Genomic DNA, 16,949 nt, shown 5'->3' with positions numbered 1-16,949 from the left:
TATATATGAAACCTTGGATTTTTATTTAAGTGTTTCATTGTTTGAAAAAAGGTCACCTGACTGTCTATAAAAATCAATATCGCCTGAAAAAGCAGTCAACATTGTACGTGTAACCCCCTTCAACAAAGCAGGTTATTTGTATAGCTACGGTAGAGTGAATGAGCTCTTTAGGACCGCAGGGAATCTGTGCCTCTGCCTGTGATGACGCCTGGGCAGGGTGTGCCTCTCAATTTGAGCTGGGCAGAGCGTGAGAAAAGGAGGAGCCGAGACTGAAAATAGACGCCTGGCAGCTGATCGGGAGAAAATAAACGGAAAGAACCAATACAGACGGTGGAGCAACGCTTTCACTGTCAAAACTATTACAGTTTAAATAAATCTGTAAATACCTAGTATCCAATCGCTGGATGCATCTACAAATGAAAAAGAAAACACCAGTTTGAATAAAACGACACTGCTCACGTTGCACGCCGCCTGGCACGGGACAGTCACGTTGACTGCAGACTAGACGGCCGACCCTGCAGCTTGGCCCACGCTCGCCACAAAAGAGAAACAGATCTCAGGTCAGTTTGAATTGCGGGATATTCCTCTGTGAATAGTGAGAAAATATATTTGGAAGTGTATTGTACATTTGAGGAAAATTACGTTTGATTGGAATGAATAATTGGCAGCTAAAAACAAAAAAGAAGGAACGACAGTTTAATAACGTAAAATACATTCAACCTGCAAGTCAATGACATTCACAAACCTCGTGGAAAATAAGAGTACGCCAACGAAATAAAACACAGAACTAGTTCTGCACAACAGGAACATTGACTGTAAAAAATACAACAAACAATACATGTGTACAGTGGGAGGGATATAGATTGAATAGCACCCTTTTCTTTAGTTTATAATGTTTGTTGCCCTTTAAGCTGAACTGCATTTATTTAGCAATATAATCTATATTACTATAATAAACCCAATCATTGTTGTTATAGTATACTATTGTTGTGTAATTTGTGTGTATATATATATATGCTAAGCTGTGTATAATTGTTAATACTATTACTACAGTAATACTCCCCTGTATAGCTAAATGATATTCTGAGTTAACTATAGGAAAAAAGGTTTTGGGGTCATTATAATATTGAAGTGAAGTATTGACTGTGTTGCTGCACAATACCTCTTCAGAAATACAGCTGGAGAGTTAAGGTGGGGGAACCTATATTCCCCTGGAGGCACCACGTGTTCAAGCTGCATTGTTACACAAAAACCCAGGCTGCCGAGACCTCTACAACACCAGAGAGGACAGCGGGTAAGGGGCTCCTGTTTACCATCACACCTGCTGCATGTTATACGATACAAAAAATAATCCCTTACATACGTTTCAGGCAATATCGAACATCATTACATCATCAAATTCTCTCCGAAAGCAATCTCCAGAATACTCTCGGCAGGCTCCCCCACACAAAGAAAACACCCGCTGTACTCTCCTGCTTCATCTTTACAGAGCTAGTTACTAACAAATATACAATACATCTTCATACACACTTCCCAACCCACCCACGTCACGTGGTCTCCGCTTCACATGTGACCACTTACGGGAATAATACGGTGCATTTTGCCAGCGCGTCGTACCTGGAGACACTTCGTAGAACAATGGCGTCTGAATTTAAATTCAAAGCTTTCGGTGATGCATCTGCGTTGAAAGGTTATGTGGGATTAACGTATGGCTGATAGAACGCAGCTAACCAATCAGAAAGCAGGATTTTTCCAAGCAGGTTTATAATACACATCAATGGGTAAATTTCACAGAAATCGTGAAATTCGTGATAAGCTTGAAAAAAATACTTATTTTAAAATCATATTCCCATTGAAACCTGTTAGCATCGACTGCACTGGTAATTTTCACATATATTCCCAGCGTCCTATTTTGAGGACAGTCAGGTTAGACGTGCTCCTGTAATCAGTCCACTGAACACTCACGCCAGCTATGAATCTCAAACACATAGTAAATAAGAACATAAGGATCTCATCAAGCAGCTTCTTAAAGGATCCCAGGGTGTCAGCTTCAACAACTTTACTGGGTAGTTTGTTCCAGACTCCTACAATTCTCAGTGTAAAAACGTGCCTTCTATTTTCTGTTTTAAATAGCCCTGTACCTAATTTCGATTTGTGACCCCCGGTTTTTCAGGTAAAAAAAGTCCTGAGGGTCTACATTGCCTACACCTTTTAAAATTTTGAATACCTGAATCAGATCCCTGCGTAGTCTCCTTTGTTCAAGACCAAACAGATTTAGTTCCTTTAGCCTGTCTTTGTATGACATGCTTTTCAGACCAGGAATAATTCTGGTTGCTCTTCTTTGCACTCTTTCTAGAGCAGCAATGTCTTTTTTGTAGCAGGGTGACCAAAACTGAAGACAGTATTCTAGGTGAGGTCTTACTAATACATTGTATAGTTTTAACATTACTTCCCTCGATTTAAATTCAACACTTTTCACTATATAGTCAAGCATTCTGTTGGGCCTTTTTAATAGCTTTCTCCACATTGTCTAGATGAAGATATTATTGTATCGACAAACTTTTTCATAGGTCTCTGTAAAAGAGAAAGAATGAATCTTGGTTATAAATCTCCCTCACGACCTGTGAGGGTGCTGTGTAAAGGGAACAGAGTGCCTCGGACTGGATGGTCTGACAATTCATTCCAGGGAAAGGTGGAAGTCGGCCATCTAGAAAGGAGGCGGAGCTACGGTACATCAAGTCATCGCTCCAGAAGGGAAGCGATGTGGCAACCGCGGATTGGAGGAGAAACGGTTGCACTCGCTAACCAAGGGGGCGTGACTGACGGTACAAAAGGGAACGTGGCTAAGCGATCTGTTCCTTTGTTATGGTTGCGAGCGAACCAAAAGGAGAACCAAAAACGTACCATGAGTGTTTAGTGTTTTGTTTGTTTGTCATGTCTAATTATACTTGTTTGTTCTTGTTAGACGGCTAACACGATCCGGAGCTGTCGCTTAAGGCCAGCAGCAAACCTGGACAACACTTCACCACTGTGGCAGATTTCAAAGCAAGTGCAGGCAATTTTACTTGGGACTTTTATGTTTTAAACAAAACACAGTTTTTTTTTTCCAAGCCAAAGGAGGCTGAATGACCCCGCAAGCTACAAAAATGCATTTTAATAATAACAATAAAATAAATATAAGTACTACATTAACTCGTATTTTCCTGGATGTTTAAATCTGTGTTTCTGCCTCAGTCACGATTTCAAAGGTAAGTTAAATTTAGCCTTTTTCCTTGGTTGTTTTTCTGAAAGGAGACTCCACCCCCAATTATATACATATTTGCTTCCACATAAATAGCTCTCTCTCCTTTGTTCCCTGTTATTTCTTTTGACCTCCTCCTCCCCTGCCTCCACCTTGCAGGATGCCTTGTCCAGGGGGATGGTGGCCTTGTGTGCCACTTTTTTGCCTGCTGGCTTAGTTATAAATTATTTTCAGATTTTCCTAGTTCAGCTGGTATAGTATGGATCAAAGCATTTCATGTTATTGCACTGTCATAAATATATCATTGTTAATTCAATAATTAATTTATTGTATCATTTAGTGTCTCCTTTCTGAAATGTATAGTATCGTTTTGAATCCTTTAAAATCCTAAAACTATAACAATGAGTATTGCATTACTGTGCTGTATCCTTGTATTATTCTCCAGATTGAGGCTGTACACATTTATTAACCACTGGAAACTCATTTTCAGAGTCATTGACTTTTCAGATGTACGAACAACCTCCATTCTCAAGGTGTTCAGAACTATGAGGTTCTACTCTATTTGCAGAATTAACAGTTACATTTAGACTTTTGCACTTAACAAAATGTAAGTTATCATAACAATATAGGTAAAGAGAAAATTAAAATAACAGGTAGATGCCACTTAAAAAATTGCTCCAAAAAATTACAAAATAGCCTGTCCTCAAATGAGGACCATGGCACAGACATGGCAAACTTTGAACCCTTGGTTAATTCCTTTAGGAACTAGTAGTATCATGAATACAAAAAATGCAAAGTGCCCCAGTTGTGTAGCTAGCATGACTACCAACAGGAAAAGTTTTGTATTCTGGTACAAACTACAAGAAAACAAAGTCGAGCCAACAAACATTTCAGCTGTTGGATTTTCAGTGGTTTACCTTATTTGGAAGTGTTCAAAAAGTCTTGAGATGGTGGGTGGAGTTTTTTTCATGAATAGGCAGTTTGAAAGTTCCTCATTGATTAGGGTATAAAAAGGCTGGCTTGGAGGCAGCCATGATCTGCTGTCGAGAATCACACTGAAAGAACGTCGGACGGCCCACCCCAGGTAAGAAATACTGTACTGATATTGAAACGTTGGTATCTCCTATGGTTTTACCATCAGTATTTTATAAGAGATTGGTCTTCAATGGGGAATCAGAAAAAGAACAGCAGATTAATACCGAAGCACCTTTACGAGCGTCCCGTTCAAATTTCAAAATTCAAATCTTCAGATTTCTTTATTTTCCCAGCTCCCTGGAGATATACATCTCAAATTTCAAGGGGGTCCTGGCAAGAGAACGAGGCAAGAAATAATGTTAAAAAATCAATAGCAAAAGAGATATTCAAAACAGGACAAAAATAGATAATACAATAATAATGCAAAAAAAAACACATTAATACAATTAAAAGCATAAAAAGTAAAACAATTACAATTTACTTGATCCTGATCACAGTCGATATTTACAGGATTTGCGACCCTGAGTTTAGGAACTGTTGATAGTTCCCTTGAGTTAACAGCATCAATTAATTAGTGCATGTCGCCAAGCAATTGTAAGCAGGGTGGAGCTCACCCAGGTGTTGAAGGTGAGTCTTAAAAGAGTTTGTTATAACAGGGAGTCGTTTGAATTGATAGAGAAAAGCGTCCATGTTTTGATTACATTTCTTTTGCAATTATTGTTGAGGATTTCCAGTATATATTTTGACAAATGCATTTGTATAATCTGTCAAAGGCATTTGCAAAGTCTCAGTTGTGCATTTGTATTTAGATGCAACTGAAGTACATGCATCTATTTGTATTTGCATTTGCGTTGGTAAGATTTGCAGGTATTTGCATTTGCATTTAAATGCACTTGAACTCCACTATGGCTCCAGTCGGAATCGATTCAGTTCCTTCAACATGCCTTCGTAACACATTCATTTTAGTCTAGTTGTTTTTCGTTAAGATGCAACAAAACTAAGTTTCTAAACCTAGTTTAGTACCAGAGTTCATTTTTTAAATGAAAATCCATGTGTGTTATGTGGTTCTTTCAAAGCTGCACATGTGAGACCTGTGTAGTGAGAGGTGCAGGACAGGCAAGATTTATAGCATTATTATGTCAGCTACAATATCTTTAACCCTTTGCAGATGGCCCATTATAATTCTGATTGAAAATATACAGTAGAGTGCAAATTTATTAGAATTATTTAGAACCTCATACAAGTACAAAGCTTCTGTGAAATCATATCAAAATTGGCACAACCACCCCCCACCCCCCCCAAGAAATTTACAAAATATTAACCGTAGGGAAATAGTGACAGTAGAAACCTCAGGGATGACACTCCAATGAAAACACCAATAGAGATCCTTTTTTTTATTTGGTGCAGCGTGACGGTGGGGTGAAAGTTGAACTCTGCTCAACATAACCATAATATTTAGGTTTGCAAAATATGATCTGGAAGTACTGAAACCAAACATCAATAACCTTTGATTTAATGTCCACTTTTCTCCCCAGTCCTGTGAAGAAGCAAAATGAAGGCTGCTTTTCTTCTTTGTCTGCTTTGCAGTTTGACACTCACCTTGGCTTTCGGTAAGCAAAGAGCTACCAGACTTTCAGAGTGAAAAAAAACAGGACACTTATTTGTTTTCTTTAATTCATTACTGCCGTACCAACTCTGGAGCAGTTAATTATAAAGTTACATTTTATTTTGTTATTATTATTATTATTATTATTATTATTATTATTATAACTGTATAAAATAACACATTCATAATTAAGGATTTATTGCAGCTCATAACATTTAATTATTTTCCTACTACTGTCATCAGGCTACAGAAAACAGACCTTTTTATATATATATATACTTCAATGGAAAGATTCCACGCATTCTAAATACGGTTGAGCTAGAGGGATATAATCCCTGATATATGCCTTTAGAATCTTTGTAACCGCATCACAAAAACAAACCAAACAAGATCACTCCATCAGCTATTAACAAAATGTTGTTTAAAGTAAATTTCAACCTTTTTAATAAAATGTCAATTGAGGAATGGCTAACTCAAAACATCCCCGAAAATACAAGCACCTCTGAGATGATGTAGTCGCTATATTTAATACAGAGAGAAGTACTGTCGGACAAACGAAAAACCTACCATCAGCACAAGTACAAGCAGTGCTAGACATGGGAGCATTACCCAACACCGACTTAATTGAACTGAAATAGAAAGAACTGAAAAAAATACCAGAAAACAAAGCTTGGGTAATCACTGTTTTTCGAGACTGGTTAAAGGAAAATAATACAACCGCAAACTTTGAGGAAAACACGAAGAGTTTAAATGAATATCTCAGAGAATTTTATGCAACCATCAAAAATAAAGGGACAAGAGAGTATATATATTATATATAATATAAGACATGTTAAAATATGTATATATGTATTTTTAAATCTTAAATCTTGTATTTTTTCCCCAGATTTATAAAAGTTGTGAAAATAAATAAATATTTTTTTAAATGTGTACATTCAGATATAATGTATAAATCAAATTACAAGATTTAACATTTAGCTAAATATTTAACTAAATATTAAATCTCTTAACAAGATTTAACATTCGGCTAAATATTTAACTAAATATTAAATCCCTTAACTAGATTTAACATTTAGCTAAATATTTAACTTCATCTTAAATCAATTAACAAGATTTAACATTTAGCTAAATATTTAACTTCATCTTAAATCAATTAACAAGATTTAACATTTAGCTAAATATTTAACTAAATATTAAATCTCTTAACAAGATTTAACATTTAGCTAAGTATTTAACTGGCCAGCTAAATCTAAAAACAACGCAATTTGATTGGCTCTTGTAATGTTAATTGGGAATATGCAAATTGAAGCATTACAAGCACCAATCAGGTCTGGTGTTTTTGTGTGGTACAAACTGTCGGAATCATCACTCAATGATACTATAGCTCAGCAGATTGCTTTGGTTGGCCTAGATTTCTCTTTTCATTTTGACGCCATAAAACTATTGCACAAAAATCAAACAGATGAAATTCAACACGAAACGTATTAGTAGGATTTGACTGGTACGATTTCCAACACACATAAGTAATGTCTAAAATTCACGGGTACGATGACCTCAGACAGTGTTGCCAGATCTGAAAACTGAAAATATCGTATTGGAGCCTCAAAATTATTCTATTTCATGAAAATGATCATACATCCCAAAATTTAAGAGCACGCAAATATAAACTTTTTTTTTTTCGTCCTTAATAGGATCATATTGCTGTAAATAGCTACTAACCTTGAGATAATGTATGTACAAGGAGGCTGTGTGGTCCAGTGGTTAAAGAAACAGGTTTATAACCAGGAGGTCCCCAGTTCAAATCCCACCTCAGCCACTGACTCATTATGTGACCCTGAGCAAGTCACTTAACCTCCTTGTGCTCCGTCTTTCGGGTGAGACGTAGTTGTAAGTGACTCTGCAGATGATGCATAGTTCACACACCCTAGTCTCTGTAAGTCGCCTTGGATAAAGGCGTCTGCTAAATAAACAAATAATAATAATATAATAATATAACATGGGTGTCTGCGGATAGGTGCTTGGGGTGGCACTTGCAAAAGCACAACTTGCAAACTGTGCAAACCATAAATAAAATCCATGTTTGATGCAGCTGTGTTGTATTTGCTTCATTTTATAACTTGCATGATTTATACCGTGATATTAGGGTTACCGTGGGATTTATTTTTAAGGTTGCCATACCGTGGAAATGTTATGCCATCCCATCCCTACTCCCAATGACAGAAGATGATAAAATTATCAGATTTTTTTTTTTCTTCAAATGCGAGTACTCTGTGGACCTTCCTGAATTATAGTACATTTTGGCCACTTTTACAATGATGTCTCGTACATATCATATAAATACAATAATTATCGTAGGTCTGGCAGCACTGAGTGCCCTACAGGGTAAGTGCTTCTGGAGAACAAGGGCATGACCGGAGGTGAAGCATGTGCTACGAGAGACACTAAAGTCAATGTTTGTTTGTTTGAAAGTAAAGGTCTGGGCAGGGTGTTTTGCTGCAGTATAACATTTATATATTTTTTTCCCACTAGTTTTTTTCATTTCTTTTGCTGGTATGCTATACTGTCAGTTTTTCTTTTCTTACCGGTTCACACCGCCTCACTTTAATCACTGCTTTTAATGTACATCTTTTAATAGTGAAACCACAGTTGTGTTTAAATAGACATTAACAAAAATTGTAAAATTCTCAAGTAGAGGCAACACGATAAAACACAACTCAGCAGTGTACAGGTGTGATACAGATTTATTTATCCTTGTTGGATAAATAACTCTATTATTCATTGAGAATGATTACTTTTATAAAAACAAACGTGCCATTGAACTTGTACCATTAAGTAATTTCTTAACGTATTGAAAACTGCTAGTATTACCTATGAAGAGAATTACACTAGTATTTTGCTGACGTTTTGACTGGAGCTGTTTTAACCCAGTTATTAGTGAGTTTGGCATGTCATTGCTTGAAAGCCGTTTCCAGCAATAAACCCAGTATACTTTATTCAAGAGGCCCGCTTGCATTTATCCAACCCACGTCTTGCCCTTTACCCTTTTGTAAACCTTAGCTTACAGAGATCAAAGAACAGGAAAAGTAGGATATATATCTATTTGTTAATGTGGATTGAAGGAGGAGAAGCATTGGCAGCAGATTCTAAGCAATTCCCCAAACACGATCTTTATAACCAGAGAAAGAAAGATGAAATCATTCCATCTTCATACTGTGGTGGAAACAATTCAACTGTCTTCGGCAGTTGATGAGCAAAAGATAAAATTCTCTCGGATGTGTTTCAGAGGCGTTATTTCAGAAGATCCGGGGGGGGGGGCGGGGCGGGGGGGGCAAAGTTGTGTCAAATAGCATAGTTGTGTCAAACAGCACCACTGCCCCAAATAGCATCATGAATGAGAGAACGCAGGGCTTTGTCAACACTGTTCTTTTTCTTCAAATAAATTATACACTATGTGTAATGCAGGTATTTTTAAAAGCACGGCGCTGGTTTATAACAAACTCGAAAATGAGTTTCCACTATGTCTCATTTTATGCTAATAACATGTCTTGGGGGGGGGGGGGGGGTCAATAAGCGGAAAAATAATGGAGAATAATATAGACCTACGACAAATCTGGGGGGGCAACTGCACCCACACCCCCAGCCACATACCAGATGATGCTGATGATGTGTTTTGACCCTCAGACCAGCCAAATTAACAGAATCCTGAGGGCGTAAAACTACAGCCTTATAACCCAATCCTTTCTGCCAGAGCCCTGAAATAAGGAGGTAGACTTTTAAGATAACACAAACAATGTTTTTCTCTTTTAGTCTGTGGACCTCTCCCAAAAGAGAAATTTGAGACGTGTGACAGCAAAGGATTGAGCAACTGCACCAAAATTGGACACTCATGTTACCAGTACTTCCGAGGGCCTCTGTCTTTTTATTGTGTCAATGTAAGAATCTTGATTCTGTGTGTCTGTCTGTCTGTCTGTCCCTGCAGTCAGCAAATACTACAGTACAGCTTAAGTGTCTGCAAATTTGTTTCAACACAATTTATTTACCAGCATTATTATTATTATTATTATTATTATTAATAATAGCGATGTAGAGTAGCCAGTGATTTCATGAAAATGCAAACGTTGAGAAGCACTGCTGTGCTTAATTAGCTTTAAATGTCATTTTATTGTTTTTATTTATTTTTAAAGTTACACTTCTCCTTAGTATTTAATAGTGTTCTGCTCCAGTCATTCTCAATGGTTCTGGGTTCTGTTGCTTCTCCAATATCAAGTTCTTATTTGAAATCTGCCTTTACCCAGCTTTGAGCTGCTTTCAGCTTGTCTGGACAATCCTATGTGAGCTGAACAACCTTTGCCTCCACCCTTCCATATCTCTCTCTATTTTATATATATATATATATATATATATATATATATATATATATATATATAGAGCGAGAGAGAGAGAGAAAGAGAGAGAGATGTATATGTGTGTGTGTGTGTGTGTGTATGTTAAGGTAAAAGTTCAAATCGAGTAAATCTTAAGTTTTACCGGTGACTGTCAACATATAACAAGTAATGTGGTAAATGGCTGGAATTCTCAAGAAAGCTATTGCTTGATAAATCCACTGCTGGATGAAGGCATCCCCAAGATTCTTCTACAAAAGCTTGTCTTCTGCATCCCTCATCCATGTTGCTCCAGCGAGTTTCTTAATTTCATCTTGCCATCTTCCTGGAGGCCTTCTTCTTGGTCTCTTTATATCTCTTGGGATCCAGCAATGGTCTGTTCTTCTTGCTACATGGCCGGTCCACTGCCGTTTCAGTTTTTTTGCTCTTATAATAACATTGCATACTTTTGTTTGTGCTCTTATCCATTCCTTCCTTTTCCTGTCTCTTCTTGTTATTCCCAGCATGCATCTTTCCATACTCCATTGAGTCGTTTATCATTTTTGAGTCATTTTTACATTGAGGGTCAAGGTTTCACATCTGTAAGTTAGCACTGGCAGCACGCATTGGATGAAGACTTTCCTTGTGAGGCATAAGGGTAGTTTCCCTTTCAGAAACATGCTTAATCTTCCAAAGGCACTCCAGCCCATTTTTGCTCTTCTGTTGATTTCGCACATTTGGTTCTCAGTTGCCAAAACTAACTGTCTTAAGTATGCGTAGTTATTGACTTCTTCAAGCTTCATGGGGTTTCCATGCTGGACAATTTACACGTGAAATGGTGATGCGCGTGCACGTTTGGGAGAATTACTCGTGTAAATCAGGTTTGTGGATGGAAAAAACAGCCAAAGAGAGGGACAGGTTGAATCTCATTTACACGTGTAAATGACGACAAACACGGGAAAATCCATGCCCAGTTTCGCATGGAAACCTGGATTTCACATGTAAATGTTAGTGAGCTTGTTTGTTCTTAAGTGACATCACTATAACTATTGCAAGGGAGCAGGTCAGCTGTCACTGTGGATTCCGAGACGGCAGAAAGTAAGTGGCTGATGCATGGTTTTATGGTTAGCAGTGGTGTAGTTCACCTTAATGATAATGCGGGCGGCTTTTTTATTATTGTTTTTTGCAGTGTCTGTCCTGTCATGTTGTATATATCTTGTGGGTTTGTTCTCTGCAAATTCGATTAGTCTGTCGCCCCTCTCGTTCCTGTCGCCATGTCCAACTTTGCTGACCGAATTCTCGTCCTCTATTTTGGCGTTGAAGTCACCGATGATGAACTTATATGGCTCTTCCCATTTTTGTGTAGTTTTTGTACTTCATAAAAATCTTCAACTTCATCCGAATAGCTTGTTGTTGGTGCATATACTTGGATGACCTGAAGTTCATACTTCCTTGAAACTTTGACTATCAGTCTTGTGGACCTCTCTGATGAGCTGTCAATCTCTACTACGTTATTCTTGATTCTCTTATGGACAATGAATCCAACGCCTCCTGTTCGTCTATCTGTAGTGCCTTGTTAGAAGAGAAGATGTCCACTTGAGTTCTACTAGTCCTTAGTCTTTTCACCATACTTTGTTTAGTCCTACTATGTCCCACTTGATTCTTCCAAGTTCTTTCAACTCTTGAAGTCTTGCTTCACCTGAAGAGAGCTGCAGTTGTACGTGGCCAGGGTCAGTGTTCTGTGGCAGCCTAAAATTGTGGTTCTTAGCACCATCTGCCTTCATGCCTAACTGGCCACTGCTTTGGTCGGTGGCAATCCAGCCTCCTGGGAATGAGGGCCATGTTTTTGTCTGTGCTTTCATCATGGGGTGGTTGGCCATAACTCACCACACTGGCCAGGCAGGTTGGTGAGTGCCCCTTCCACTTTGGCTGAGTATGTTACTCAAGCTTTCACAGCATGGTTGAACCTGCCAGAGTCAGGGGACCCCGCTGTACTTCATCTTGAGAACCCGTTGTCACCCTCCTGCCACTTTGAGTCAGTGGAAGTTGGACTTTAGGAGGTATATATATATATATATATATATATATATATATATATACTGAGCCAGCCATTATTCTATTTATATTATGTTTCTGAAAATATAATATATGTGGGCTTGTAATCCCACCTCCGCCACTGACTCACGGTGTGACCCTGAGCAAATCACTTTGACACGTAAAACCAAGGTCCTATTGTAAGCGGCTCTGCAGCAGCAGTTGTGATGCATAGTTTCCCCCCTAGTCCCTGTAAGTCGCTTTGGATAAAATTGTCTGCTAATCAGCTAATAATAATAATAATAACAATAATAATAATAATAATAATAATAATAATATATGTATAGAGTAGTGTGCACATTTATTAGAACACCCCATTGCTTATGTAGTTTTGATTCATTGTGCAGAAATCAAACCAAAGCCCTGGTAAATTGTCAAAATAGACAAATTATTGACTGTGTGATTATATTGATGACTTTAATAAGCCATACATGCAATTCATTTCAAATGGGAAGAGAAAAGGAACACAGAGCCACAAGTGGTAAAATGCAGGAGACTTTTTAGAGGTTGTTTAAGATGCCTAATTAAAGCAGAAAGTGGTTTAACATGGCTTGAATCTTCTTTACACCAGAGATTTTGAGAAAGTGCATAGATACAACACCAAAAAGATGAAAAAGCTGTTATTGATGCTAAGAGTGGTCATACTAAATTTTTGCATTACAGACACTTTCAGACATAGCTGTGTTTTTATTTCTGAATTAGTTTCATGTAATATGAATTTGCCAAAATGTTTTGGGAAGCTCAGTTCCTCTGTTTTTTCTTCTATCTGTAGGAGTTTTGCAGAAATCGAGGGTGTGGAGGACACCTGGCTTCAATCCACAGTTCAAGGGAGAACAACTTGGTCTTTAATCTTGTGCGGCAAGGGAGCCCCTCGAACCCAAGAGGCTGGATCGGGGGGCTCAGGTTTCCCAAGGTAAAGGTCACAGAAACCTAAATATGGGGCGGCCCAGCAGCGTGAATGGGATTTTATTTCCATCCCTGGTTATTCTTTGAATGTTGATCTGATTTGTCTTTTCTTTTCTCAGACTAACCTCTTCATATGGTCTTATGGGACAAAATGGGATTATAATTACTGGGCAGCACACCAGCCTGACAACTGGCACAGCAGCGAGGATTGTCACCCTTTTACACACCATAACAGTAAGTCAAAATAGTCAATATGTTTTTGTTTTTTTAATATATACCACAAAATTGCTACTGTGCTGCATTGAAAAAAATAAATTAATAAGGAACATCTGCTACAAAAGGATTACTGTATGTCCCGGGAGCGCTTCCATTCTGAGTGCAGGCTGTCGTTCCTTAAAAAAAAAAAAACAGTTAGCCACATTTGATTTGTCTTTTCTCTTCTTTTCTCAGACTAACCTCTTCATATGGTCTGATGGGACAAAATGGAATTATAATTACTGGGCATCAAACCAGCCTGACAACTGGCAAAGCAACGAGGATTGTGTTCATTTCACCGAATACAGTGAGTGTCTTTCTGAAGCCAGGCGCCCCCTGGTGTCTGTCCTTTTATGTCGCAGTTTAAAGTGACTTTCAAGATTCTAAAGTCCTGTTGGCTTCTAGAGGGCATCCACAACTACTGAATACGCAATAGTGCTGAATTTCGAATTACTAAAAGAAGCTTAATAAAGTTAATGACAAACGTTTCCACCAGAAGTCTTTCTCAGCATCTCCAGTGTAAATTCAGTGGCAGATGTTTCCACTAGAAGTCTCTCAGTGTCTTCAGTGTAAATTCAATAGCAAACGTTTCCACCAGAAGTCTTTCTCTTCTTCTGCAGTGTAAATTCAATGACAAATGTTTCCACTAGAAGTCTTTCTCATTGTATTTAGTATAAATTCAGTGACAAACATTTCTACTAGAAGTCTTTCTCAGTATCTTCAATGTAATTTCAATGGCAAATGTTTTGACTAGAAGTCTTTCTCATTGTTTTCAGTGTAATTTCAATGAGAAACGACTAGAAGTGTTTCTCAGTGTCTTCAAATGTTCCAGTATTGAATGTAGATTCGTTTTTCTAAAAGCCTTCAGAGGCCATATAAATAATTTTAGTGGGTCTATGATGCTTACAATATTTTATTCGAAGTTAGCCACACTGACCTCTTGTGGACTGGAGCAGAGATGGAAATAATACTCCCATTGCATAGCGGTTTGATCCATTCCTGGTTTCACTAAGAGTTTAATAAGACACACCTGAGCTTGTTACCTGTACGCACTGTGGCTAATCAAGCTCATGTGAAACTGGCCATAGAAAATATATATAAGGAATTATATGATCCATATATTTCATACACCAAAATGGGCAGCTTTTTGTAGTATGAAAATATGAATAATAAAATTCCTTAAATATATTTAAAATATACTTTCTTTCTATATGGGTGTGATGCAATAGAAGTCTTATTTCCATCCCTGCACAGCACCACATAGAATATTATAATATACCATATTTAGGGATGTAAAAAAATCGCTTATTTCATGGTCTTAAAATAGGTCATTCAAGATATTTCACAATTAAACATAATATTTATTAAAGCAGAAAAATAACTTTTTGATCATTTTCTCTTTAGTGTTATTATACAACAAATGTTCCTAAATACTTAAAGGCTTACCTGAAAACAATAAATGCAAAATTGTAAAATATTTCATATTTTATATCCACCTTTTAAAGGCATTCTGTTTTCACCATCAGTGAATTATCAAACAAAATAAAAAACATAAATGCATGTAAAAATAACAATAGACATGTGAATTGTTCCCTTGGACTGGACAGAGCAAATCTTTAGCAGAAATATTTCAGATTTTTGATGCAGCTGGTGTCTTTTTCATTGAAGACGTTTTAAAGAAATCGTGCAGCTCTGTGCAGTGTGTGTTCAATCATTTACTGGAAGGAAGCAAACTAAACCGGCTGCCAGGTTCCTAGAAGCAGTCTAACAGGTAGTGTATAAGGCAAGCGTTTCCTGTATTTATTTTTAAGTGATATCATTTTATTATATGTACACTATTCTTTTGGAAATGGGAATTTTCACAGGGAACAACATATTACATGGAAATCATGATATCCGTGACAACGGTGAAACAAATACAGCCTTAATCATATTCTATTGGACAGTTTGATTTAACCAGTATTTCAAATGAGTTGTGAAAAGATTTCTTCAGTAACTTGTCCCAGAGCTAGCTGTGCTTTGACTTGTCCCAGAGCTAGCTGTGCTTTGACTTCTTCCCCTGCAGATGTCTCACGCTGGAACGACCTGAGCTGCACTACTCCGCAGGGTTTCGTCTGCAAATTTCACCATCGAGGCTGAAGACAAGAGGGGCGACGGAGGATGATAACAGCGCTTTTACCGCTTTCTGCTTGTTGGAAATAAATAAATAAATAGTCCTGCAGTGGTAGAATAGGAGGAGTAAGAATACACCACGTTATCGATGAGTCACGATACTTTCTTTACATGATACAGCAGTGTGCACATTTATTAGGTAAGGCTCTGTGAAACCATCGGTAATACTAATCAGAATGTGTGAAACCAGCCCTAGATTACAATGTTTAATTCATAGCTTCAAGACACTCGAAACCACCAGTAGCTGAAATATTCATCTGCTTGACTTAAAGGTTTTGCCCTGCATTGTAAAATCTGTTTCATAGATCACTAGGCTATTAACAACGACAGGGTGACTGCAGTCCAAGTTATCAGCCTTAAATGGCTGCATGGCCTTACAATGGAACGGAACTGAACTGAACTAATCGGTACGATTGGATTTCGATTCATTTTAATTCAACCGTTAAACCCTGTTTTATATTATATTTCATTACCGCAATCTGTCTTCATTTACTCGATTTTATTTATTATATATATTTTTTTCTTTTACAAATATGATATATAGAGAATAATGCACGGGGTAGTGTGTGATATGAGAATGCCCACCCGAGGGGCGGGATGTTACATTAACCCAGAGGGCGAAGGCCGTGGGGGCATTCAATTCTCATTTATCTCACACTACCCCATGCACTGTTTTTTATAATCTCTGCTGAGCAATTTGTTTTCCCCGGGGTGTTGACTCGGCAGAATCCAGGTATATATACGTAATGCAGCATCTAAATTTTCAGAGGATTTATAATGTTTTTTGTCTTGGCATTCTGTAATTCTGATTGGTTCAGAAAAGCTATAACAACATTTAAAAAAAGCAATCCAGTATATTAAAAAATACTTTATTGGTTAACCCCCCCCCCCCCCATCACATTTCAGCTTGGATGAAGGCAATGCGAAGTTGAAACACTTTGTTTTTTTAATGTTCTTTTTGTATCCAATAAATTGTCAGTTGCGGGGGTTTCCTTTGCTTTCTTTCGAAGCGGCACGTGTCAGACCTGTGCACTGTAGCTAACCATGTCAAGTACTCGTGTATATATGTGTGTGTGTGTGTGTGTGTGTGAGGTTCTACACTGTATCGCAGTTTGGACTTGCAAAGCCTATTATGCAATAAAGCTTTTTAAAGCATCTCAAATCATTGTGTGCCTGAATTTTTCAACCAGAATTTCTTAAAAGAAAGAACAGGGTTTGTATACCTTGACTGGCAAAAGCAGTGAAATCAAAAGAGGGTGATCCTGCCCCCCCACCACCCCCCTATTAAAATACATGGTGCTAACTAAATCATTCTAGTGCAGGGATGGTAATAAGACTC

At 37.7% G+C, this 16,949-nt stretch overlaps 1 protein-coding gene across 5 annotated transcripts; it reads left to right on the top strand.

Moving 5' to 3' along the window:
• The first annotated feature begins 266 nt into the window (after positions 1–266).
• Positions 267–16,497, top strand: LOC131704997 (galactose-specific lectin nattectin-like). 5 transcript variants are annotated; one of them, XR_009310111.1, is made up of 7 exons: positions 267–3,248; positions 4,510–5,826; positions 9,630–9,754; positions 13,050–13,190; positions 13,303–13,417; positions 13,634–13,745; positions 15,504–16,497. XR_009310111.1 is itself a non-coding variant. In XM_059006845.1 (7 exons), the coding sequence occupies exons 2-6, from the start codon at positions 5,769–5,771 to the stop codon at positions 13,636–13,638; spliced, it is 444 nt and encodes a 147-aa protein (XP_058862828.1). In that variant the 5' UTR covers positions 267–3,248; positions 4,510–5,768; the 3' UTR covers positions 13,639–13,745; positions 15,107–15,489. The 5 variants fall into 5 exon arrangements, 4 of the variants coding, with proteins under 4 accessions (XP_058862828.1, XP_058862827.1, XP_058862826.1 ...); XM_059006845.1 differs by lacking the exon at positions 15,504–16,497 and adding an exon at positions 15,107–15,489; XM_059006844.1 differs by lacking the exon at positions 13,303–13,417.
• The last annotated feature ends 452 nt before the right edge of the window (positions 16,498–16,949 follow it).

Source organism: Acipenser ruthenus, chromosome 34 (genome assembly GCF_902713425.1).
Source record: "Acipenser ruthenus chromosome 34, fAciRut3.2 maternal haplotype, whole genome shotgun sequence".
NCBI classification, from domain to species: Eukaryota; Metazoa; Chordata; class Actinopteri; order Acipenseriformes; family Acipenseridae; genus Acipenser; species Acipenser ruthenus.
This window is presented reverse-complemented; position numbering and strand designations above follow the sequence as displayed.

Coding starts and splice junctions, on each gene's coding strand:
- LOC131704997 (XM_059006843.1), top strand. CDS start 5,769: ATGAAGGCTGCTTTTCTTCTTTGTCTGCTTTGCAGTTTGACACTCACC. Junction 9,755..13,049: donor TGTCTTTTTATTGTGTCAAT/GTAAGAATCTTG, acceptor TTCTATCTGTAG/GAGTTTTGCAGAAATCGAGG. Junction 13,746..15,106: donor TGTTCATTTCACCGAATACA/GTGAGTGTCTTT, acceptor TTTTCATTGAAG/ACGTTTTAAAGAAATCGTGC.